Source organism: Chiloscyllium plagiosum, unplaced genomic scaffold (assembly GCF_037043375.1).
Source record: "Chiloscyllium plagiosum isolate Xiang-an unplaced genomic scaffold, Cpla_swu_hap1 HiC_scaffold_45, whole genome shotgun sequence".
In the NCBI taxonomy this organism is placed as follows: Eukaryota; Metazoa; Chordata; class Chondrichthyes; order Orectolobiformes; family Hemiscylliidae; genus Chiloscyllium; species Chiloscyllium plagiosum.
In genome coordinates, this window is record NW_028270183.1 from 39,089,733 (window position 1) to 39,116,736 (window position 27,004).

The window sequence follows — 27,004 nt, forward strand, 5'->3', positions numbered from 1 at the left end:
CTTACTGACAGCAAGTACACAGCCCATCAAAGAGGCAGTTGGTGGAAGAAGCGCACAGCAGAACACCTACAATTAAATTACCTCAGGGGGTGAATCACATTGCACCCAATACACAGCTGGGACCAGCAAACTTAGATAAAGGGTTGTACCCAAGATCATCCTGTTCCAAAAGACTCAATGACTAGAGTAATTTAGGATCCCAGATTCAATCCTTTGACATAAACTGTTTCAACAAAATATTATTGCAGGATTAGATAAACCACATATACAAATTTAACTTCCACATTCTGGAATAGCTAATATCAAGTTATGTTCATAAAATGTTATACACAAGTAGCTATTGTTGTGAAGATGCTTCATCATCAATGTTGTTCTACAGGATTCGGTTCACAATGGGTTTTTTTTTAATAAGATAGACTTCTTAGAAGTAACATGGCTTGAGGTAACTGTTTAGTTTACGGGAAACCACATGCCTCGGTTTATGTCTGTCAAGAGTCAGCTTTTGTTTTGGATTTTGTTTGGAGTTCAGTAGGGATACAGCCTTCTGAGTCTGAGACAAGCTACTCAGGTCAACATCTACCAGAGAGTTCAGAACAAAGGGTCACAGACTAGGGATATGGCGTATACCATTTCGGACTGAGAGGCGGGGAAATCTCTTCACCCAGAGAATGGTGAACCCGTGGAATGTGCTCTCACTGAAGACAGTCAAAGCCAAAACATTGCAGAATTTCAAGGAGCTGGATAACATTTGGGACTAAAGGGATCAAAGGATTGGGGGAAAGCAGGATCAGGCTATTGAAATGGATGATCAAGCATAATAATAACAAACAGCGGAACTGATGCAAAGGGCCGAATGGCATACTCTTGCTCCTATTTTCTATGTTTATATGAGACAAACTGCCACTTCTCAAACCTCTAATATAACACACTATGGAGTTTAATATTAATGTCAAATTTTTCCAATGTAAATCTAGTTACTGCTATTATTAACACATCATCTGACCAGTTTGACTCTGATTTCATTGCAATTCATTTTCCTTTATGACAGCACCAGATGCTGAACTGTCTCCCGATCCTCCACTCTCTCTGAGGTCAATCCTCAGTTCTGGAAGCTTGGGTTTAGTGCCCTGCTTGGTTTCTCTCCTTATGTGAAGAATAATTTCATGAGTTAGGTACACAGATATCTGCATTCATGGTCCCACATTCCAACAGGTACGACAAGCTGCCTGAAGTTGAGGGAAGAACTTAAAATGCAGAAATATTTAGTGCGGTATGGTGGCTCAGTGGTTAGCACTGCTACCTCACAGTGCCAGGGTCCCAGGTTCGATTCCATCTGTGTGGAGTTTGCACATTGTCTGCATGGGTTTTCTCCGGGTGCTCCAGTTTCCTCCCACAGTCCAAAGATGTGCAGGTCAGGTGAATTGGCCATGCTAAATTGCCCCTTGTGCTAGGTGCTGGTCAGAGGGAAATGGGTCTGGTTGGGTTACTCTTCGGAGGGTCGGTGTGGATTGGTTGGGCCAAAGGGCTGTTTCCGCACTGTAGGGAATCTAAAAATCACACACGTTAGGGAGCTCTTTTACTGACAGACTTTCCAAATTTGTACTGTTTGTGAGAGTAATAGGGCTGTAACTGTTTTCTTGTTAAAGGCAAACAGCACCCCCAGTAGGAACAGAATGGCACTGATGACTTGGTATAACACTGCATCTGGCAGTAACTTTGAGCTCTCCAGTCCTGCTTTGATATGGTGTCCAGCTTAGTCTTGGAAAGCTGTGTATATGAAGCTGCAGCACACTGCACAGAGCTGTGATTTGCAAACTCATTTCACCAGTTCAGAAAAAAAATGCAGAGGATGTTTAAAGGAAAAACTCTGATTTATCTTCTGCTTTTAATGTTCTCAGGACATTCCAAAACTCTTTAGAAAATATTTTTAAGTATATTAAGATTCAGGGATCACAAGCTCTGAGACAACGGTGGCTGCAGAGCTCAGAGTGAACATTAAAAGCTGCAGGGACCCTTTCCATCCTCACTTCTTCCATATGATAGCCGTGGCCTAACTGATCAATCCAAGATATCTGATTTCAGCTCCAAAATAACCAATGAAGATTAAACTTATGAAAATGAAACACTTCACTTCCCCTGCCATACCGAGATTTACCTCCTCGGCACCAGCGTTCTCACCGTGGGGTTACTGCAATTTCCCAGTCTTGAAAGGGAGTCAGTGGGAAACGGTTTGGCATGAAGGGGAATGTGGTGAATGACTTAAAGGGAAAAAAAATTGGTTCCTGTGATGTTAATCAAAGCATAAATACTGGCCAGAATGTTGGACATGAATCGACTGCACTTCACTGAAAGTACCATGGACATTTTACATTTACCTGAGAGAAAAGAGAGAGCCTGAACTTAACATCTCTCACAGTCGGTGCACCCTGGCAACTGCATTAGACTGCTATCCTGAACTGGCTTGTTTAGTTCCCAGAAGGGATACTGAACCTGCAACTTTCTGAATAAACTGAGTCATGGACCAGTGAGAACTCTGAGTTTTTAAGACAACCTACTAAGCAAAGAGATCATTTTAAATTCTCTGCGATAATAAATTTTAATATGAAATGAGAAGATGGGGTAGCCTACCTGGAAATGCCATCCTTTAGCTGTTTCATCAGCATCTCCGTTTCTGAATTGAGAAGAACGCTGGAAAATAGACACCATAAATAAAGACTGGCAGAGGTACACCACAGATGGTCACCACAGTTTATTGAAATCACACTCTTGAATGCACTTATGATTTGGAGATGCCGGTGTTGGACTGGGGTGTACAAAGTTAAAAATCACACAACACCAGGTTATAGTCCAACAGGTTTAATTGGAAGCACACTAGCTTTCACACCTGATGAAGGAGCAACGCTCTGAAAGCTAGTGTGCTTCAATTATACCTGTTGGACTATAACCTGGTGTTGTGTGATTTTTAACTTTGAATGCACTTAGGCTTTATGAGTCAGAACAAGTTGAAGGAGGCAGTAATTGCACTGTCGGGAATTACATAGACCAATGCCATTCAATGGTGTCATGTCTTTGGGGGTCAGACAGTGAAAGCAGTTGGAGTTCTCTGGGTATTTATTAATGTGGGGAGGGTTTGTGTTGTAGGATTCACACACGCAGTTATGATGCTGAGATGCAGCAAACTTGCAGCACAGGCAGGTTGACATTCAGATTACCCCATTCAGCCTGCCATTTCCCTATGCTGAGTCATGTTGGGTCTCCCCAGCAGGTGGTCACCAAGAAGCAGAGACTGTGGCTGAGTGCAGATTTCCAGTACGAGTTCTCAGTTGGGAAACAAAGTAAGGAAATTATGTATAAAGCCACATAAACTTACACCGCATACAAAAACTACAAGAATTATTAACTTGAACTCTCCAAAAGAAGTGGCGAATATTTGAACACTTGCCTCTTTACTTAGATCACTTACTCGTCTGGTTTCTCTGTGCATTGCCTCAGAGTCCCATCTAGTTTCATAGTCTCAACAATGCGTTTAATATCATTGGAAATATCAGAAGCTGCAGGTACAAACAATAAAGGATCAAGCAGGGAAAAACATCACGCTATCGAACAGGTTGCACAATACCTTCCTAATCCGGCTGTATCGTTAGGAAATGCAGTTAAAGAACAGGCATTTTACTGGATGGACTCTCTAGATGGTGATAAAGCAAGGAAATGCTTATGTATAAAGTGCTTAAATTCAGTTTAATGTAGCAGTTGTGAGCTATTTATTATCTGCCACTTCACAACGAGCTTACTAATGACTATTATATTACTAAGACTATTCACTTTATTGTTTAATACTTCTGCTTAACAATAAAAGTCCAATGTCAGATGGGAAGCCATTTAAGGTAGGTGCAATGGCTGATTTCAGCAAGGCCATGGTAAAGGCTTGAGAACAGGTTTTATACATTTCCAACCAGAGTGTCAAGTGTGATAAAGGCAAAAGAAAGGAGAAAAAGAAAAAAAAGAAAGAAAGGCAGGGCAAGTAAGTGAAAATGGTGATGGGTGGGTGAAGAGAGCAAATATCCAACTGATATGTTGCATCGTTAAGAATTTTGGTCTGCGGTTTTGTTTTGTTTTCGAACTTTAGAAGTTGCACCAGTTTACCAGAGGAAAATGCACAAACAGTTAACACTGTTACATGTTCCACTGTAGATGCTGCACAGCTAACCCTTGTCAGCACTGCTCCCTCTCAGCACAGGAACATGGGTTCGATTCCAGCCTTGAGCGACTGTGGAGTTTGTGCATTCTCCCCGTGTCTGAGTGGGTTTTCTCTAGGTGCTCTGGCTTCCTCCCACAATCCAAAGATGTGCAGGTTGGGTGAATTGGCCACGCTAAAATGCCCATAGTGTTCAGGGATGTTAGTTAGGGGTAAATGTAGAGTAATAGGGTAAGGGAATGGGGTTAGGTGGGATACTCTTCAGAGGTTCGGTGTAGACTTGTTGGGCTGAAGAGCCTGTTTCCACAATGTAGGGATTCTATGATCTATTCCATGATCACTGTTGCACATTCCAGTGCAGATGTTGCATAGATAACAGCATGTTGCAGCAGGTAACTGACATTGGACATACATGATCCCATAGCACTATTTCCAAAGGTCGGCAGGGGAGTTTATTCCCAAGATTCTGGTCAATCAATATTACAAAGACACAATTTACACTCTTTGCTGTGGAGCTTGCTGAATGCAAACGTGTTGTTGACTTGTTTGCACCACCACAGCAACTATTATTGAAAAAGCCTTCATTGGTTGTGAAAAGGTATTGGACATTGTGAAAAGGTATCAGATATTGTAAGACTCTCTGTAAAGGCAAATCTTTCTGATCATCTTCAGAAAATATGGCAGCACCTCCAGGGCAGAAACAGGATGTTTATTTCACTACACAAGCTCTCCGTGTCTTCAGAAGAGAGTGTGGAAGTTAGAGACCAAGTAGAATCCGTAATAAACCACTCATAAGTACAGCGAGCACCTGAGTGCATGGAAAACGCATTGCTTATGTTGGCAACGCTAATATAGATCTAAACAGCAGCTTATCTCTCGAGTCACCAAGCTCGACAATCTCTCAAAGAAATAATTTAGGCAGACATTCAGATTTGAAAAGAATCAGAATGATAAAGATGCCCACAGAGGTGCTTCATCATGCAGGATTAGATTCAAGGAATCAGGACAGGAAGTTGCTGCCATCACCTCAGCCAACTAAACTAACTTTCATTGTGAAAGCTGCCAAACAGGTGAACAAAGGTCACAGAATGTTTGTATTTTAATGAGTATCTGACTCCTTCTTCAGATATTTGGCAAAACTATTAATTCTATAAATTGTGCTGGCTCTGTGGTCAAGTTCAGTTCACATTGCAACCTTTTTAAGGCTTTGTGGCAGAATTAAATAAGTCTGTACAGAGTTAAAACCTCAGATTTACAAAAGCTGGTAATTAAAATGGATATTGAGTCAATTCCCAATACTGTATTTTGGTCTACCTTCAGTACCTAGACTCTGAGGCACTGTCCGATTCTATGCAGTTCTTCATATGTTCAGGTACATAGTTAGACTGAGACAGATTAGCTTTGGAGCCTCAGATCATACAGAGGTGGAAGATGAGCCAAGTTACTGCACTCCCTGCTCAACACTACTCATAAAGACAGAAGCTTGTTGTAACATTTGATTTCAGCTCCTCACAAAGCAAAATGTCTCAAGGCACTTAATCAGACTGCTAAACATCTAAGAAAAATTGAACAAAAATCCACAGAACGTAGATACCTAGGCAGATAAGCAAACACTTGATCAAAGAGGCATCTGGGTATTAGGCAGCATGTTAAATGAAGGAGAGAAAAGAGAAATAATTGGGGAGGGAATTTCAGAGTCAAAGCAGCTGAAAGCATAGTCACCATTGGTACAAAGGAGTGATAGAAGTGCTAAGGATTGTCAGGCTGAAGGAAGTTAGAGAAGTTCAAAGGGCAAGGCCATGGACTTGAAAACATCACACACACTTCAACTGTTCACTGCTCTGGAAGGGAAAAACCAAAAAGCTCTTTTCCACCATCTGAAGCCGGATAACTCTGACTGTTCACCTCAGCAAAAGCAGAGACAGAAGGGAAACTTTCTTATACCACCAACAGGATGTATTATTGAAAATTATTTTGTTGTGGGGATGGAAAAGTACAGCACAATTCAGATCGGAGGTCTAGATTCTGTGGAATAGTGGACATTAACCACCCTTCTCCACCAGCTTCAACTGATTTGAGATGTTGATAGGTTATTTAAGTGGTCAAAATAGTTAGCAAATGGAGTATAATGTGCGAAAATGTGAAGTTGTTCATTTTGGAAGGGAGAACAAAAGAACAGAGTACTATTTAAATGGAGAAAGCTGCAACACAAAGGGATTAAGGGTACTTGCGCAAGAAACACAGAAAGCTAGCACTCAGATGCAGCCAGGAGGCAGGAAGGCTAATGTAATGTTGACCCTTATTCCAAGAGAATTGGAGCCTAACAGTAGGTAAGTCTTACTGCACCTATACAAGGTGCTGGTGGGACCACATCTGGAATAGTGTGAGCAGCTTGGCACCCTTCTGTAAAAATATTATTTTATTGGAGGTAGTTCAGAGAAGGTACACTTGGATGATCCCCAATATGGAGGGACTGTCTTATAATCAAAGTTTAAACAGGTTGGGACTCTAATCATTGGAATTTAAGAAAGGCAGGTGATCTTATTGAAACATATAGAATTCTTAAGCGGGTGTTGCCCTCATGGAAGATCCTAGGACAAGAAGGCATTGTCTCAGAATTATGGGTGCCAATTTAAAACTCTCAAACTGAAATTTCTGCTCTCAGATGGTTTAAACATCTTTGGATCTCCTTGCCACAGAGCTGTGGGAGCAGATTCCTTGCATATATTTAAGGCTGAGATAGAGGAATTCTTGACCAATAGGAGAATCAAAGATATGGGGAGAAGGGCAGGAAAATGCATGTATGGAATGTCAGATCAGACAGGATCCTATGGAACAGCACAGCAGGCTCGAGCGCTGAATGGCCTACTCCTGTTCCTATTTCTTCTTGTCTTATGGTCTGTACAGGCTACAGTGCTGAAGTTTAACCAGACAGGAAGAGGATCTGTGGAACTTTTTGCCTCATGCTTCTTACTATGCCATTATCCCAGTGATGCAAGAAGCAGCTGCTGATTTAACCTTCAGACAAGCAAGTGTCTTACCTTGGGAGCAGAACCTCAGGAACTAGAGAATAGAATGGCGGCAAAAACCAATGGAAGTGCCAGGCAATTGCAGACGATAGTGTTGCCTTACCAAATACAGTACAAGTCGACATACGGGTGATCAACTTAACTGAGCAAGAACAGAAGCTTAGCTTGGAGAATATATTAGAGATGACTAACCGTGATTTTGAAAGGCTTCCAGACTGAAGGCCTCTTGTGCTTCCGAGGAGCGTTGCAGCTTTTGCAAAGTATACTGAGAAACAGAAACAGGAACAGTTTTACATATATCCATCTAAAAAAAATCAACTAAAGGCAAAAAAGCTCTTTACAGTAAGTGTATGGATGCCGAATGGCATTTCAGTTAAGCCTGTGCTCATGGCTCAAAATTAGTCACGAGCTTCTGTTTTCCTGCATGACAAGGTGTTTGCTAAGACCTTTCCCACAAAAAAGCATTCAAGATAATCCATGCTCCTCGAGTTTAAGGTGACCTTCCACATAACTGCAAGGCAGGGTATTATCATCTAATAGGGTCTGGCAGGGATGCCAGAGACCAAACAGAATTTACAAAGAGATGATGACTGCATAGTAACTAAGGAACAATTTGGTGCAAATTTACAGGGAACAAGTAACCAGCATGTTGGAAGTTGAAGCTGAAAATGTGTTGCTGGAAAAGCGCAGCAGGCCAGGCAGCATCCAGGGAACAGGAGAATCGACGTTTCGGGCATAAGCCCTTCTTCAGGAAGATGTGAAATATTCATATTGTGCCCAGTATAGAGATTTTCTTCAGGCTTATGCCCGAAACGTCGAATCTCCTGTTCCCTGGATGCTGCCTGACCTGCTGTGCTGTTCCAGCAATAAAGTTTCAACTTTGATCTCCAGCATCTGCAGACCTCACTTTCTCCTCGAAGTTGAAGTAAAACTGACCAGAAAATCTAAGTTGGGACTCTGTCTAATTAATTTCAACCTCAGATATTTAACACAGGAAGAACTCACACAAATTTGGACAGGAAAACGTCTGCAATTGGATGAAAAAATCTCTATACTGGGCACAATATGAATATTTCACATCTTCACTGCTACTTTTAGTGAAATCCCAGTGGTTACACAAATATTCAGAATGCACAGTAAGCAAAATTAATTTTTAAAGTTTCATACCTCCAAACACGCATGAAACAGCAGTGCCAGTCTTTCATCCTCAGGCAAGTCTGTGCTGATACCCTCAAAAATCTCTGAAGAATTGGATAAAGTTGAAATGTTAGGGTTAAAATGTGCATTTAAGATCGATTCAAAATTTCCAACTTCAAATTTTTACTCAATTTTTTTTGAGGTAGTAAACTTTTAAAGAAACACATGAATAATTCTGGATGTTTTGAAAAGAGGACTCTAGCCTCTATCATTCAGAAACAGGCATCAGAGTGAGAAATTTTCAGTTGCACTTGGGAGGTGCGTGATCTTGACATGTAGCACAAAGTGATCATAAACTAGAGTCATATACATTTATTTATGCTATAATATTGTACTGCTGTCTGAAAGAGGCCAAGGACAAGGGAGACCTTGAGAAAAAATTCTACGCCAGAGAGCACCAAAACGTTGCAGGTTGTTTCTCTTGGTTGAATTGCAACTCAGAATGAAGCTGATTACACAACTGTTAAAAAGGCAACACATTACAACCAACAAGGGAGCAAAGACTTAAGGCACGTAGATGGAGTTAAGATGCACATCAGCTATCATTTCACTGAATAGTTGAACAGGCTAGAACAGCAACATCAAGCCTCTAATATTTACTCAAAAAAAAAAACAAGTAGATTATCTGGTTGTGATCATGTTGCTGTTTGTATCATCTTGGCTACTTTGCTTGCCTATTTTACAGCAGTGACGATACCTGCAATACACTCTGATGTACTAAAATGCAATGAAAAATGTATATCAAGGGCTTTTTTTGGGAACACTATCATCAGCAAGCTCCTCCCTAAGCCCCTTCTCACCCTGACTTGTAAATATCAGTGTTGCTGTCAAAATTCTAGAACTCCCTTCTTAACAGCATCATGGGTACACCAAAATCAAATGGACAGTAGCAGTTCAAAAAGGTAGCTCACTATCAAGGCCGATTAAGGATGGGCAATATAGGCTGCCCACAATGCTGTGAAGGCATTTTCAAAAACAAAAGGGAAAGATACCAATGATTGAAGCTCTGTGACTGACTCCTGTTCCAAATACTGGTACCAGCAGAATTGGTCTAATCTCAGAGGTGCTGCAGCTTGCACCTGTAGATTCAAACTGCCATCCAGGCTGGAGCAAAACAATAAAGAAAGGCAAGTACACATTAAATCAAAACTCAAGATGCTCTGAAAGGTAATGAAAAGCAGAAACAAAGCAAAGGAAGATGCTTTAAACGTTACAAATTAAGAAGGATTGGGTCTCAAGGAACATACACAGAGTGAAAGGACGCTTTTACAATGAGAGAACAGTTTGGTCATTAAACACTTCAACAACAAGGCTGTGGATGCGAAAGAGACCGTACGCATGACCCAGAAAGCTCTTCTTATGGCTTTGCAGACAGGGTGACAGGCCTACCTCCAGCATACTGCCAAAGGTGCACCATTTGCAGCCTCTGGCAGTGAGGCAATAGTAATCAACCCTTTCCTCTCCCTCCCACACCTCAAAGTAGGGATTCTTCTTGGTTTGATAAGTCATCTCTTGCAGTTGGAGAGAGCAAATATCAAGCTGTCAATGAACAATCTTCACAAGTTAATTTATACCAATCATGTAAGCACCTATGAACGATACCTTTGAATTACACCAGTGGAAATTCTTTAAAGGCAAGTTGGGCTCTGTGAGAAATGGTGCTGGTCTGAAAGGGGATTGCTTACAAACCGTTAACACTGAGGAATTTGACAATCGCCATGGTCAAGGTACTTATCCGATAAGTTTGTTAAAAGTTCTGTGGAAATCCCCTTCTAGTGCAGAGAGCAGAAGGAGCTTTGAGCAGTGAGAAACGTTGTCTAGTGCAGGACATTGGGTTGAATTGCCTCTACATTCCATGAAAAGGTCTCAAAATGAAAAGGTAGGAATTAAGCCTGTTTCTTGCTGCAGATATAACAGAGTGAAGTTTTCAAAGCAGGCACCATGTTTGGTAAACAAACAAGTCCTCACCTGTTGCGTCATGGTGGATTGGTGGGAGGGATTTCCGCCCTTTACCACCCTTGAAACTGGAGCGTCGCCAGGATAGTGACCGTGACTTTGGACTTTTCTTGAGCCGCTTGTTGGGAGATGGTGGCTTACTGACCTCCGTTTCTCCAGTAAGGTTGACAAGAGTCATCCTGCCTTGGGAGTTTGGGCTGACACTGGCATGTCCTGGAGAAATCAGATTGGTATCGGCACACACACCAGGGTTTAGCCTGGGACTGCGCCGGGACTGGAAGCTGCTCCTTTGTGGGGCTCCTTCCTGCTTAGTGATGGACTCTAAAAAAATTAAATAGTTAAGAAAACATGCGACAACAATCAAAACAGAAGATATTCCATTAGGTGGACAGGAGCTGCCTGAACATAAATGACTTCATAAAGAAACAGAAGCAAAAACTTCCTTTCTCATCTCTTCCACATTCTAACAGAATCTAAAGAATTGAAGGTGTCAAGAGGACTGCTCAAGCTGTTTTCTGCTGAGAGATTATTGTGGACTAAATACACATTTTCAGAATAGGTTAACAGATAGTGACGGCATTCTGGGTTCAAAGAACAGTTAACTATTAACTCCATTGCCAAGATTAAGTAATAATTAATAGCTAACATTTCAAATTTAATGATATCTATGTAACAAATTAGTGTAAATTATTTGGACAATGCTACTCCCTGAAATAGATTGAAATTTCATTATCTATAAGTGTTGCCAGTAGATTGTTTTGCTCTCACAGTTTACTAAAGTTATCAGATGACAGAAGCACAGTACTGGATAAATGCACATTTCTAAAGTACTTTCATTTCATCAGGAAATCTCAAAGATCCTCACAGCTGACAGACTACAAGAACTGAAGATTAACAGCCTGCCAGCAACAATATGGTAGGAAAGGGCAAATGTTGTCTAAAAGGGCAATGTGAGATCAGCAAATTCGCAGTGCTACTTAAGTGAAGAAAGCAAACAGCTGAAACTTCACTCCCTTCTGAAGATGGACCATGTCTGCAACTAGATAGAGAAACCACTTTGCAGAAAGCTTGTGCTGGAGTACAGTGAAACAGCTGACCAAAGTCAGCATCAAGCATTATATAGAAGCCAACATAATAAGAGGTACATGCAGATGCTATTTCTTTAATTTTAAAATAAGCTCAACCAAAGTGAAACAGGGATTAGAATTATATAGAACATACAGCTCATAAATGTGACATTCAGCCCAACTAGACCATCCTGGTGTTTACATTAGACACAAGCAAAAAGGTAAGTGTGCAGTGCCAAACCACATGAGCAATAGCAAAAGTATGGAACAATGAATCAGTAAGAAATTTACACACACCAAACAATGCGTATATCAGCGTGTACATTCTCTTTCACACAATCACAGTTTAACATTTTAGTCAGCAAGTCTTTTAAATAAGTGAGTGGCAGGCTATTAAACTGAGATTTTAAGTGCTAAAGACTTCAAATTGATTCTCTTGGCTTTTTCTCTGAGAAGCCTTACCTAACTTATTGAGAAACATAGATGTCAGGACTCCCGCACTGATATGCCTTTTATCTTTTGAATAGAATTTCTCTTCAGACACAGGTCAATTACTATTGATGGTAAAGCAACAGCAACAAGACAGTGTGACCTCTGGAGGTTTGAAACACAACATAGATTCTTCTTATTTGCTTTCTTAACTGCTCCCTCACTATATCTAAGTGTGATGAGCAACAAGTTAACAGTGCAAAATCTCTTCCAACTTGACCAGACAAGGTCTAACCCATGCATTCAGCGCTCATGGGGCTTTTTTTTGACTTTCTTAATAGCTTACATTTGTCCACATTGAGCGCTATCAGCCATTGACAAGTCTCAGTGTAACTCTTTTTTAAAGAATGCTCTCTATAGTACTGTACTTTGTATAATGATCACCTCTCCTGTCAGCGATGTTTAAGTTTTCCTTAACCACTTTTAACTTTTCATTTTGAACTTTGTCAGAACAGTTTGCCTTATTAAAGTACTTGTGTACATAAAGTACTTCTCACATTTGACTCAACAAAACATATGTGTGCACATAGTAACAGATTCTTACCAGAGTTTCCAGACTTCTGATTTCTGCTATATTTTCTTTTAGATGAGGAACTCTATTGGGGATTAAAAATGTTAAGATCATTGGTCATTATAGTTTGTTCAGATCCATTTCACTGCTGTTCTGCTTAGGCTGCCATTTTATGCATTCATATCAGGAATGCAGTTTAGATCTGAATTTTATAAATGGTTGTCATGAGGAAATATATCAATTCAAATGAAAAGATGGATTCTTGTGTTTAACTGAGTATAACATTGCACTCTCATACTGAAGTGGTTTGCTAGAAGCTTCTACAGACCACCTAATAATAGCAGTAGAGAAGCTCAAGAACGCATAGGCGGGCAAATTCTGGAATAATGCAGATGTATCTGGGTTGGTGTTATGGGTGATTTCAACTTTCCCAATATCGACCAGAACCTCCTAAATGCAGATGGCTTGGTGGAGCCATTTTTGTCAGGTGTGTTCAGAAGGGTTTCCTTACTCTGTATTTGGACAGGCCAACAAGGGGAGAGGCTATTTTGGATTTGGTGCTCGGCAATGAGCCAGGATAGGTGTCAGATCTCGCGGTGGGAGAACACTTTGGTGACAGTGATCATAACTGCCTCACATTTACCATAATCTTGGAGAGGGAAAGAAACAGTCACCGAGGGAAGATATTTAATTGGAGAAAAGGAAATTATGACGCTATCAGACAGGAGTTGGGAAGTACAGACTGGGAGCAATTGTTCCACGGAAAGGGCACAGCAGACATGTGGAGACTATTTAAGGGGCAGTTGTTGAGAGTGATGCACGAATTTGTTCCTCTGAGACAGGCAAGAAGGAGTAAAAGTAAGGAACCTTGGATGGCAAGAACAGAGGAGCTTTTCGTCAAAAGGAAGAAGGCAGCTTACATAAGATGGAGGAAGCATGGATCTAGCATAGCTTCAGTGGATTACAGGCTTGCTAGAAAGAAGCTCAAAAATGGACTGAGGAGAGCCAGGAGGGGGCACAAAAAGGGCTTGGCAAGAAGGATTAGGGAGAACCCAAAGGCATTTTACTCCTACGTGAGGAATAAGAGAATGATCAGGGAAAAGGTAGGGCCGATCAGGGATAGTGGAGGGAACTTGTGCGTGGAGTCTGAGCAGACAGGGGAAGCCCTAAATGAGTTTCTTGCTTCGGTTTTCACCAAGGAAAGGGACTTTGTTGTGAATGAGAACTTTGAGGAGCTGGGATACAGGCTTGACCAGGTCAAGATTGATGAACTTGGTGTGCTGGAAACTTTGGAAAACATTAAGATTGATAAGTCCCCAGGGACTTAATTTATCCTAGGCTGCTCCGGGAAGCGAGAAAAGAGGTTGCTAAGCCGCTGGCGAGGATCTTTGCCTCCTCACTCTCTACGGGAGTCGTACCAGGAGATTGGAAGGAGGCGAATGTTCTTCCTCTTTTCAAGAAGGGTAATAGGGAAATCCCTGGCAATTACAGACCAGTCAGTCTTACATCTGTGGTCAGCAAAGTTTTGGAAAGAATTCTGAGGGATACGATTTATGACTATTTGACAAAGCATAGCATGATTAAAGGCAGTCAGCATGGCTTTATGAGGGGCAGGTTATGCCTCACAAATCTTATTGAGTTCTTTGAGGAGATGATAAGACAGGTCAATGAAGGTTAAGCAGTGGATGTGGTGTATATGGACTTCAGCAAAGCATTTAATAAGGTTCTCCATGGTTGGCTCATTCATAAAGTCAGGAGATATGGGATACAGAGAGATTTGGCTACCTGGATTCAGAATTGGTTGGCTGACAGAAAACAGAGAGTGGTTGTAGATGGAAAGTATTCTGCCTGGAGGTCAATGTTGAGTGGGGTCCCACAGGGGTCTATTCTTGAGCCTTTGCTCCTTGTAGTTTTTATCAATGACTTGGATGTGGAGTTTGAGGGGTAGGTTAGTAAATTTGCAGATGGCACAAAGGCTGGAGGTGCCGTCGATAGTATCGAGGGCTATTGCAGGCTGCAGTGTGACATAAACAGGATGTAGAGCTAGGCTGAGAAATGGCAGATGGAGTTCAACCTGGATAAATGCGAAGTGATGCATTTAGGAAGGTTGAAGTCGAATGCTGAATATAGGAATAAAGACAGGATTCTTGGCAGTGTGGAGGAACAGAGGAATCTGGGTGTGCAAGTACACAGATCCCTCAAAGTTGCCACCCAAGTGAATAGGGTTGTTAAGAAAGCATATGGTGTTTTGGCTTTCATTAACAGGGGGATGAGTTTAAGAGCCGTGAAGTTTTGCTACAGCTCTACAAGTCTCTGGTCAGACCACACTTGGAATATTGTGTCTAGTTCTGGTTGCCCTACTATTGGAAAGTTTTAGAGGCTTTGGAGAGGGTGCAAAGAAGATTTACCAGGATGCTGCCTGGACTGGAGGGCTTGCCTTATGAAGAAATGTTGAATAAGCTTGGACATTTCTCTCTGGCGAGAAGGAGGAAGAGAGGAGACCTGATCGAGGTATACAAGATAATGAGAGGAATAGATAGAGTCAATAGCCAGAGACCTTTCCCCAGGGCAGGATTGACTGGTGCGAGGGGTCATAGTTTTAAGATATTAGGAGAAAGGTATAGAGGAGATGTCAGAGGTAGGTTCTTTACGCAGAGAGTTGTGAATGCATGGAATGCGTTGGGGTGAGAGCAGAAGTTCAGCAGATAGGTTGGATACAGTTAAGGGGCCTGTCAACCAAGATGTTGGGAATCCTTGGTTGGGGAAAAAGTGTCAATGCTTTATGATTAATCCAGACCCAAAGGAAAAAAGTGAAGAAATGTTGAATAAGCTTGGACATTTCTCTCTGGCGAGAAGGAGGAAGAGAGGAGACCTGATCGAGGTATACAAGATAATGAGAGGAATAGATAGAGTCAATAGCCAGAGACCTTTCCCCAGGGCAGGATTGACTGGTGCGAGGGGTCATAGTTGGGAAATGTGGGCGGCACGGTAGCACAGTGGTTAGCACTGCTGCTTCACAGTGCCAGAGATCCGGGTTCAATTCCCGCCTCAGGCGACTCTCTGTGTGGAGTTTGCACATTCTCCCCGTGTCTGCGTGGGTTTCCTCCGGGTGCTCCGGTTTCCTCCCACAATCCAAAAATGTGCAGGGGTTAGGTGAATTGGCCATGCTAAATTGCCCGTAGTGTTAGGTGAAGGGGTAAATGTAGGAGAATGGGTCTGGGTGGGTTACGCTTCGGCGGGTCGGTGTGGACTTGTTGGGCCGAAGGGCCTGTTTCCACACTGTAAGTAATCTAATCTAATCTAATCTAATCTAAAAATGTTGTCACTTGTCATAAGCAAATATTCAAAGATTTCTTTTTTGAAAAATATATTACTGACCTGATCTGACAGTGGTGTAGTTTGATTGGAACGCCGAAGTCTGGTAAACAGAACAGAAACAGTTTATAAATAACTTCTGAAATAGAGAAAGGGCTTTTAACAATTGTGTTTTAAGAGAAAAATGGTCCAGGAATATCTCCCAAAAGAAGCTTTGACACATTGCAAATACAATTATCACCTCAAGAGATAACGTGTGTTTCTATAGAGTCTTTTACAACTACAGGATGTGCTAAATTGTTTTACAGCTAATAAATTACACTTAAACTATTGTAATGACACAAATTTAGCAGCAGCTGACTTCATACAGCAAATTCCCACAAAAAAGAAACAAAATAACTTAGTAGATCATCTGTTGTGTAAAGCTGGCTAAGAATACATATTGAGCAGCACACCAGGGACAATTTGACAGCTCTTAGAATAGTGCATTACAACCTTTTACATCCACACAAGGCACAGATGGAGTTTAACATTTTAATCTAGCATTTCTCTAGACCTGAACTGATGTGGCTGGATTATATAATTAAGTATCTGTTGTGGAATTTGACCCATAACCAATGTTCCCTCTTTTCTAACATGCATGGTCCCTTTAATTTCTTCAGGCACACTTATATAATGGAGGTGACCTGTGCATGACCCATATAGGGACTAGCACGTTGGTATGCACATAGGGAACACTATCAAAAGCCTTCCTATTCCCAGGAAAGAGTTCCAATTATTGACCTGAACGGCACAATATATAATATTGCTTTTACATAATCTGGATATTGGCATTAGTACATTACAAGAAGAATGCATAATCCCATCACAATTTAGTGCTGGTGTATAACGCTTTCCCAAGACTATTTCATATTTAGTACAAATGGCTGGGAACTATGCTAATAAGAATTTTGTCACATACTGTCTCCTTCCATTTCAAAACATCACATACCTCCACATTTTTGTCCTCACAACTAGTTGTCCTATCACAGTCTTCTGAACTACAGAATTTCAAGGATCCACTCTCTCACTTCAGTCCTAATGCTGAGGTGGGCTGTCACCTGCCTGCTTAGTTAGGGCAGCCACAGATAACCACAGTTTTATGTTAACAATGAGATCTCCTCTCATTCATAATGAGGGAAGGGCTGTAGATGTCATATACATGGACTTCAGTAAGGCGTTTGACAAGGTTCCACACAGTCAGGCTGGAGAAAGTGAAGTCGCATGGAATCCAGGGTGAGAGATAGAGATCTGGCTGGGCAGCAGAAGACAGAGAGCAGTAGTGGAAGGGAATTTCTCCAAATGGCATACGGCATGGGACAGGGTATCAAGTACAAGATTTGGCAGGTCATGTACAGTGTACAAGACTTTGCTTTGGCCACATTTGGAATACTGCGTACAGTTCTGGTTGCCACATTACCAAAAGGATGTGGATGCTTTGGAAAGGGTGCAGAGCAGGTTCACCAGGATGTTGCCTAGTATGGAGGGTGCTAGCTATGAAGAGAGGTTGAGTAGATGAGAATTATTTTCAAGAAAAAGATGGAGGTTGAAGGAGGTTGACTGAGGTCTACAAAATCATAAGAAGTATACAGCGGGTAGACTGCGAGAAGCGTTCTCCTAGATTGGGGGACTCAATTACTAGGGGTCATGGGTTCAAAGTGAGAGGAGAAGTGTCTGAGGGAGATATGCGTAGAAAGTTCTTTATGCAGAGTGGGTGGTGGGTGCCTGGAACACTTTGCCAACTGAGGTGGTAGGGGCAGGCATGATAGCATCATTTAAGATATATCTAGACGGATACAAGAATGGGTAGGAAGCAGAGGAGTGCAGATCTTTAGAAAATAGGTGACAGGTTTAGGTAGAGGATACAGATTGATGCAAATTTGGGGGGGGCCAAAGGGACTGTTCCTGTGCTGCAATTCTCTTTGTTCACGGGAAAAATTGGCTTGGTCGCCTCAATCTGTCCTCAAGGGACAAAAACCTTCCCCGAAACTTTTCTTGCACTACACCTAAGGCAATTATACTTTTCCTTAGGTAAATGGCAGAGCAAAAGATGTGTAAATGGAGCAAAGGTAATCTAGTTGAATACTGGGGCAGGCCAAGGAGCTGAATGACGAGTACAGCTGTTTTTAAAACTTACTGAAGATTGCCAAAATTCCACATTTATCTTTTCTATAATTTGATGACTGAATTTCTCCAGTTACCCCTAGAATCCATCTAGGAAGTATCCTAACATTTTTCTCATCCTAAGTGAATTGCGCACTTGATTTATCACCCCCAAATGCCATTTTTACCAACAATATCAGTACTTCATCTCAAAATTATGTAACTGAGAATATTTCATTATGATTAGGAATTTAAAAACAATTAATTGAGCTACTAACTTTTTTTTACAAGAAAGAGATGCCTTATGAATCTTACTCACCATTGCACTTTGCTAAACCATGAATACCTCAACACCAAAGTTCAGTTTCCAAAGTATTCTGTTGGTTGCATCAATGGAGTAGAAGTGTTTTTATTGAAACAGGAAAAGAATTTAGATCACTTTATGACATCTTTAATTTCACCCCTCCCCCAATATAGTTCTCATCATGAGGGCTCATGACACATTGGTACTTCTGAGCCAAAGGGCCTGGGTTCAAGACTCACTTGCCCAGAGGTGTCTCATAACATGCCTGAACATGTTGATTAATAATACCTACAGATCTCTCAGGATTTACAAGACTGACATTTTGGAGATGGTTTGTAGCTCAGGTCATGGATCAGGTTGTCTGTTTGCTCGCTGAGCTGGTGGGTTTGTTCTCAGACATTTTGTCACCATGCTAGGTGACATCTACAGTGGCATTTATTAAGCACCTTTCACAATCAATTTATTTGTTTGACTATGTAGCAGGTTTACAATCCAATCTTATGCTGAGAAGACCAAACACAGAATAGCTAATGGCATGCAGAACATGCTGTTCAGTCCACAAACATTACCTTGAGCTTCAAATCATTTGTCATTTTAATTCTCCACTTTGCTCTGACTCTTGACACTAGCCTGCTGCAGCATTCCAATGAAGTTCCATGGAAGCTTGAGAAATAAGACGTCTTTCCACTGGGCACCTGAGTGTTCTGGACTTAACAACGGTTTCTCTCATTTCTTTTATTTACTTGTAAGTGGCTGCTACTTAGGATTCTGCCATTAATGGAAATTCCTTATGCTTTTTTAATTGTCTATTACCACAATGACCTTGCACATTTTTTGTTATTTAATATTTCCCATCCTTCACCCTGTCATAGATGTTTATTTTTATTCTTCTTCCCACTCTCCTACCATTCGCTTGTTTAAAAAGTATTAACTTATAACTTTTCCCAATTTTGATCAAACATCACAGGCCTCATATGTAAACACCATTCCTCACCCTACAAATGTAGTCAAACATGCTAAGCATCTCCAGCATCTTCTGTACTTTACATCTTCACTGACTTCTATACCTTATGATTCATTATTTATAAACTGTCATCAGCAGTTCTTGGGAGGACAAGATTTAGTCTTAAACCCATAATAAAATAACTGCTCTTGTCCTGCCAGGATTAAACACTTTTCATCAGCAATATAAAAAATTACATACATCAAAAACAGTACTTTCCAAATCTTAAAGGTTTCAAACTATTTGGAAATTTAAAACACTTTTCAAGGGTTGTTTTGTGGTACTAAATAACTCAGAAACAAACATTTGCTAACCTAGGCACAGCAAACACCCAATAAATATAAATGACCAGTTAGTGATGGTCACAACATGGGGGAGTACTCCCCTGTTCTTCATCCATTTTGGCTAGACCTAAGGGACCATTTCATTCCAACGTTGTCGTAGTTCCTCAGCATTACAACTGGAATGCCAACGTGGGTGCTGAAGAATCCACAAATAATAATCTGCCAAATACATGATTGCAAATTATTTACAGCACAAACAGACAATAATTTTTTTAAAAAAAGGAAGTGCTGGAGAAACTCAGCAGTTCTGGCAACCTCTGTGGAGAGAGAAATAATTAGCATTTCAAGTCAAATCAAAACTGAAACACTCATATCAGACTGGAAACATTAACTGTTCTTTTTCTCTCCACAAAAATAGCAAATCTTGAGTTTCACCAGGACTTTGTTTGTATTTCACATTTGCACCATCTGCGGTGCTCTGAGATTTCGGGTGAATGTCCTCCCAGGTGGACATCGCAGAGTCGCTGAGCAGAGGCTGATAGCCAAGTTCAGTACCCATCATGATGACTTCAAATGGGATCTTGAGTTCATGTTACACTGCAGGTGATCCCACCACAGTATAAACTCTCTCACTCTGCCAAGGATACTCTCTCACACACACTGACATGCACACCCACTCACACAGGTATACACTCCATCAACTAGTGCACACACTCTATCAAGTATGCATACAGGCGCCTTCTCCCTCACTCCCACGCTCTGTCTCTCACTCCCATGCCTGCCCTTTTGTGCCCTCTCTCTATCTCCCTCCCCCAGTACACCCTCTTCACTCTCCCACCCCCACATGCACCGACTCACTATCTCAGCCCAACGTGCGCCCACTCTCTCCCCTCCATGCGCGCCCAACTTCTCTCTGACCCATGAGCACTCTCTCTCTCATCACCCCCCCCACATACGCTCTCTCTTTCTCCTGCCCTCTTTAACCCTACTGCGCGTGCACACGCTCGATCTCTCCGCACCTGCGCTCTCTCTCCGCACCCGCGCTCTCTCTCCCCGGCTCTCATTCTCCACCACTCCCTTGCCCGCTCTCCCCTCACTCTCTACTGCGACATGCACTCCCCTCACTCTCTACTGCGCGCTCACTCCCTCTTCCTCATCCCACGCTCTCCTTCCCCCTTGTCCCCGTGCTCTCCCTCTCCCCCGCCCTCACCCTCTCCCTCGACCCTGCGCCTGCCTGCTCCCACCCCATGTGTGCGCTATATATTAAGTATGCATCCAGGCGCCTTCTCTCTCCCTCCCCACGTACACCCCTCTCTCGATCTCTCACCCGACGCTCTCTCTCATACCCCACAGACACGCGCTCTCTTTCTTCCGCCCTCATGCGCTCTTTTCTCCAACTGCGCGCGCGCACGCTCGCTTGCTCTCTCTCCCCATCCCACCCACGCGCTTGATCTCTCTTCCCCCAACACAAACGCATTCACTCTCCCACCCTGCACGTTCTCTCCCTTCACCCCACTGTCCCTCTCCCCCTTGTGTGTGCACTCTCCTTCTCTGCCTCGCACACGCAGTCTTTCTCTCCTCCAGGAGGGCGTGCACACTTTCCCTCCCCCGCAGCATCCCCCTCTTGCACTCTCTCTCTCCCTGTCCTCCATGCACATGCTCTCTCTCTCCCCGCTCTCGTTCTCTACTTCTCCGTCTCTCGCCCTCATCACATTTCCCTCGTGCGCTCTCCCCTCACTCTCTTCTGCACATGCGCTCCCATTCCCCCTCGTCCCCGTGCTCTCACTCCCCCCTCGCCCCCGCGCTCTCTCTCCACCTTGCCCCGCTCTGTCCCACCCCCACCTCCTTGCAACCGCCCTCTCCCTCGCTCTCACCAACGGGCCCGCTCTCCCCCTCGCCCTCCCCCCCTCTCCCTCCCCCACACCCCTGCATGTGCTTTCTCCTGCCTCTCCCTACCCGTTGTTCCCCCGCGAGCTGTCTCCCCAACCTCGCGGCCCCCAGCATGCACTCACCCCCCCCAGCGCGTACTCTCGCCCCTCGCCCACCATCTCACCCCCTCCCCTGCACGCTCTCCCCCCTCGCCACACCCTACCGCGCGCTACCCCCCTCGCCCCATCCCCTCACACGCTCAGCCCCGTCGCCCCACCCGCCACACGCTCTCCCCTTCCACCGCCCCACCCCCTCGCATGCTCTACCCCCTCAGCGGGCTCTCTCACCCCCCCACCCCATACCACTATGCGCTCTCCCTCCTTCGTGCACTCTCCACTCCCACTGCCCCAGCGCTCTCCCCCCTCACTCCATCTGGCGCGTTCTCTAACCCCACACTCTCTCTCCCCCCCTCGTCTCAACCCACGCACTCTCTCCACTCCTCGCCCAACCCCACGTGCTCACTCCCCTCCTCGCCCCATCCCCCTCGCGCTCTTTCCCCACCTTGCCCCATCCCCCTCGCCTCATCCCCCCCGCGCTCGATCTCCCCCTCGCCCACCCTGCGCACTCGCCCCCCTTGCCCCACCCAACGCGCTCGCTCTCCTTTCCTCACACCCCCTTTGCCCCATTTCCCGCACGCTCCCTCCCCCCTCACCTATTGTACTCTATGCTACTTTCTCCCCACCCCCACCCTCCTCTAGCTTATCTCTCCACGCTTCAGGCTCTCTGTCTTTATTCCTGATAAAGGGCTTTTGCCCCAAACGTCGATTTTACTGCTCCTCGGATGCTGCCTGAACTGCTGTGCTCTTCCAGCACCACTAACCCAGAGACACAACTAAGTCTATTTAGCTGAATTTGCAGATATGTATTTGCAGATACATTCTATTATGTTCAAAAAGCACACAATCTTATGTAAACAGTCAACGTGACATTTTTTAAATTCCTACTTTGGAAATAAAACCAGTCTGACTCCAAGTTGGGATACAGATAGATTCTGATCTCATACCTTTCATGCATTGTCTGAGCTGAGATGTAACATTTTTATCAGCTGATAAAACGTTAAGTTGTCTTGGGATGTGACTTGAAAAAAATTCTAGAACTTACATATTAATTAATCAAAAGCTCCATTCTATGTGATAAAAGACTTAACAACTATCCAGGTTTGTCTAATACATTGCATCACTTTGATCTTTTACTTATAAATTCTGTGTTCTATATGCCTGTCCCAATAGCTACCTGACAAAGGAGCAGCACTCTGAAAGTCTGTACTTTCAAGTAAACTTGATGGGCGATGAGCTGACGTTGCTTTGCTTTTAGAGAAACAGGTAATTTGACACAATGAGTCTGTGCTAGTCCACTATGAGATATTGATGGAGAGGCTCCACGGGTCTGACAGCGTCTGTCAGAGAGAAATCATTGACGAGAAACTCAACGGGACTCACCATAAAAACAGTGGCTACAGGAGCACGTCAGAAGTTACAAATACTGTATGTCATTCACCTCCTGACTCCTCCAAGCCTATCTACAGGAGTGTAATTGCATACTCCCAACTTGACTAGATGAGTGCAGCCCAAACAACACAAGAATCTTGACACCAAGGTCAAAGCGGCCCACTTGATTGGCATTACATCCATGTGTATCCATCTTCTCCACCACCAACACTCAGTAGCAGCAGTATGTACTATCTATAAGATGCACTGCAGAAATTCACCAAAGATTGTCAGACAGCATCTTCCAAACCCACGACCATTTCCATCTGGAAGAACAAGGGTGCAGATGTGTGTGAACATCACCACATTCAAGTTCTCCTCCAAGCCATCCACCATCCTGATTTGGAAGTATATCGCTGTTCCTTCACTGTCTTTGGATCAAAATCCTGGAAATCCCTCTGAACCCACAACCGGCAGACTACAGCAGTTCAAGAAGACAGCTCACCACCACCTTCTCAAGAGCAACTGGGGACAGACAATAAAATGCTGGCTCAGCCAGTGACACCCACAAATGAATAAAAAGAAATCTGATCTTCCTTCAGAATCAGTCTATAGTGGTCCTTGTGCTCCACTGGAGCCTCCTCTGACCTTTCAACTAAAATCTATCACTATAATCATAACTCACTCTTACCATCGCATGGTCTTAACTGACCTCCCCTGTTCTGAAAAGTTACGAGATCTGAAACTTGCATCTCCCCTCCATTTGGTGCCTTCTTATTACAATGAATCTCATCCCCGATACAGTACTTAGGATCCAATGAAAGGAACTTAAACTCTGAGGTATCGATGACCCGAAGAGTAGCGTTTCTGCCTTTTTTTCTTTATTTACCTTGTTTTAATGTGACTGCTCTCCGCCATTTTTTTACCCCCTTTGCCGCCGGCCGCTCAAGAGCGCGGGGCACCATGGGAATAAGGACGGGTTGTGAAGGCTGCACCAGTCTCGAGCATGCGCACCCACTTCCCCATCTCCAGTAGCTATCGGTCATTGTAGTTCTATTTGTGCTGTGCGCACGCAGGGAAGGCCCGTAACGTCGATTCTCCTGCTTCTTGGATGCTGCCTAACCTGCTGTGCCTTTCCAGCACTCCACTCTCGATTCTGATCTCCAGCATTTACTGTCCTCTCCGGGTTTTCGAGGGGAATGAGCGGTCATCCTCCGCTACTGCGCGCGCATGGTTTGCGTCCCTTCGTCCCTGTCCTCACCCCGCGAGCCGGCGCGAGGTGGCGCTTTCCCAACCGTCAATAACGGCCCCTTTTCGGGCAGGGCGGGGCGAGGCGAGGGTTTTCCGGAAAGAGCCGAATAGACCCGAACGGCCACCCCAGAAGAAAGTTCCCGGAGGTGCGGGACGAAAATCGGCCAGGGAAGACTTCTCCAGGTAAATATAGGTACCAGGGGTTGTGTATGTGAAGATGGTCGAGGAAGAGGTGGAGGAAGGTACAGGTTACCTGGTATGGCTGTCCTCCGGGCTTGGGATGTGCCGTGTTTGTGAGTAAAGCTTTACCTGGGCAGGGGCGGCCAACAGGTGAGTGTCTCAGGTTTGAGCTGCTACCTGAGCGAATAGATCAACGCAGTCTCCAGGTGTTTGACCAAACTCTCAACATTGAAAGCGCTTGGCTCCAGCTGAGTCCCTGACATGGAAAGGTTCTGTCGTGCCTTTTAAAAAAAAAATCTTCATAATGTCTTCTCACTTCAAGTTAGCAAAGACCCTTTTCAGAAGGGGTCTTTCTTATCCAGAATCCGGTTCTGTGGCTCTCCAGACTACCAGGATTCTCGGTCTTGATCTTGTCCTTTTTGAGGTTCGTGTTTTTTCTGTTTTTGTTTTTGCTGTCATCTTTTCAGATGATTAACATCTGTGGATTTCTTTGTCTGTGTCTGTCCTTTGAAAACTTCACACAGGTAATCAACATGCACTCCATTATATTCATTGCAAATTTCCTCCTCTGCTTCTTTTGTGTCTTATATTGTTTTATTCCATTCCAATACCTATCTCTGTTTAATGTCTATTCTAGTAATGTGCCCAAACTAGTGTACCTTTTTATGATGCTATGCACTAAATTGCTGTTTTTCTGCATCTATTTCTAGTACTTCATTGTTAGCTTTTTTGTCAGTGTGGGACATGTGGAATGTCCTATTCTATGTCTGCCAAGTGGAATTTTGGTTAGATATGTTGGCAAGGCACGTAGCATCGCAATGTTCTTTTCCTACAATTCAGATTTATTTTATGTGTCACCATATCTCTTCTGACAAAGTTTCCCTTTGGAGCTCTTTGGGATGGGTTACGTGAAGAGGTAGCAGTTTCAGTCACCTATAATCCTACTAGCTGAATTGACAGTGATCAAAAGAAGCCTTTATTTTAAACTCTGAATTGCTAGTGTGTTGAGGGAAGTGTTGTTCCAGGAAGTGTATGGCTTAATTTAGAAAGCCTTTGTTACTGACAACAGGTGATATGCAAAAATAATAGCTGGCATGTCATGCGGTAATTGCTGTATGTGCAAATATATTGGTGGGGGGGATGGGAATTAAGTGACAAATGTAACAATTGGTTTCAACAAAACCAACAATTGTGACCATTATACATTTTAAGTTACTTCAGAGGATTGATCACAGGTTTAAAAACTGCATCTAAGGACAAAAGGATAACAAGAGACAGAATAGGGCCCATTATGGATCAGCGAGGCTGCCTATGTGTGGAACTGCAGGAGATGGGGAGGTACAAACTGAGTACTTTGCATGAGTGTTTATTGTGGAGAAGATATGGCCCCAGATCTCGAAAAAGATATACTGGTCCTAGAGCGTGTTCAAAGGAGGTTCACAAGAATGGTCCCAGGAATGAAAAGCTTAACATATGACAAATATTTGAGGACTCTGGGTTATACTCAATGGAGTTTAGAAGGATGGGGGAAATCTAATTGAAACTTGCAGAATATTGTTTGGCCCGGACAGAGTAAATGGTGGAAAGTTGTTTCCATTCGTTGGAGAGGCAGAGATAAGGAGAAACATCTTCAGCCAGAGAGTGGTAAATCTATGGAATTAATTGCCACAGAAGGCTGTGGAGGCCAGGTCGTTGAGTATATTTAAGACTGAGATGGATAGGTTCTTGAGGATCAAGGGTTACAGGGAGAAAGTGAGAGAATGGAGTTGAGAAACATATCAGCCATGATACGTTTCTCAACTCCTATATCTGCTCCTATATCTTATGGTCTTATGATATGGAGGATATAGAACATGGGGAATTAAACACTGATGTATTGAAAAATGTCCATATTACAGAGGGGGTGGTGCTGCATGGCTTAAAATGTGATAAAGGTGGATAAATCCCCAGGACCTGATCAGGTGTACCTAGAACTCTGGGAAGCTAAGGAAGCTGGGCCCCTTGCTGAGATATTTGTATCATCGATAGCAACAGTGAGGTGATGGAAGACTGGAGGTTGTGCCACTATTTAAGTAAGATAATAAGGAAAAGCCAGGGAACAATAGGCCTGTGAGTCTGACATCAGTGCTGGAAGGAATCCAGAGGGACTGGATTTATGTATTTGGAAAGGCAAGGACTAATTAGGGGTGGTCAACACGCCTTATTAACTTGATTGAGTTTTTTGAAGAAGTAGCAAAGAGGATTGATAAGAGCAGAATGGTAGACTTCAACTGGTTAGCAAGGTTAGATAACATAGAATACAGGGAGAACTGGCCATTTGGATACAGAACTGCAGAATAAATTTACAAGGATCTCAAGGTCTCAAGGATCTGAGTTATAGGATGAGTTTGGACTAGCTAGGAAGTTTTTCTTTGCAGCATATTGGACTGAGCGGGATCTTATAGAAGTGTATGAGATCATGAGAGGTGTGGAATGGGTGATTGCACTCAGTATTTTTTCCAGGATTGGGGAATCGAAGACTGGAGGGCATTGGGTTAAGGCTAGAGGGGAAAGAATAAAAGGGAACCTGAGGGGCAACGTTTTTTGCAGAGGGTGTTATGCATATGGAATGAGTGCCAGCGCAAGTAATTGAGGTGGTACATTAACAACATGTAAAAGGCATTTGGACAAATAAAAGGATAGGAAAAGTTTAGAAGGATATGGGCCAAGAGCAGATAAATGGGGT

At 43.3% G+C, this 27,004-nt stretch overlaps 2 protein-coding genes across 2 annotated transcripts in view; one reads left to right on the forward strand and one right to left on the reverse strand.

Annotated features, from left to right (window-relative positions):
* The window catches only part of dsn1 (DSN1 component of MIS12 kinetochore complex), a 42,435-nt gene extending 18,361 nt beyond the window's left edge, over window positions 1-24,074 (reverse strand). The window contains exons 1-8 of the mRNA XM_043694661.2: window positions 23,738-24,074; window positions 15,823-15,862; window positions 12,478-12,529; window positions 10,390-10,698; window positions 8,392-8,465; window positions 7,417-7,489; window positions 3,464-3,551; window positions 2,629-2,688 (exon numbers count right to left, since the gene is read on the reverse strand). Coding sequence (XP_043550596.1) covers window positions 2,629-2,688; window positions 3,464-3,551; window positions 7,417-7,489; window positions 8,392-8,465; window positions 10,390-10,698; window positions 12,478-12,529; window positions 15,823-15,862; window positions 23,738-23,766 — 725 coding nt within the window. The 5' untranslated portion in view covers window positions 23,767-24,074. The remainder of the gene's footprint in view (window positions 1-2,628; window positions 2,689-3,463; window positions 3,552-7,416; window positions 7,490-8,391; window positions 8,466-10,389; window positions 10,699-12,477; window positions 12,530-15,822; window positions 15,863-23,737) is intronic.
* Window positions 24,075-24,089: 15 nt separating this feature from the next.
* The window catches only part of mvb12a (multivesicular body subunit 12A), a 37,747-nt gene continuing 34,832 nt past the window's right edge, over window positions 24,090-27,004 (forward strand). The window contains exon 1 of the mRNA XM_043694663.2: window positions 24,090-24,282. The gene's annotated coding sequence lies outside the window, so the exon portion shown is untranslated. The remainder of the gene's footprint in view (window positions 24,283-27,004) is intronic.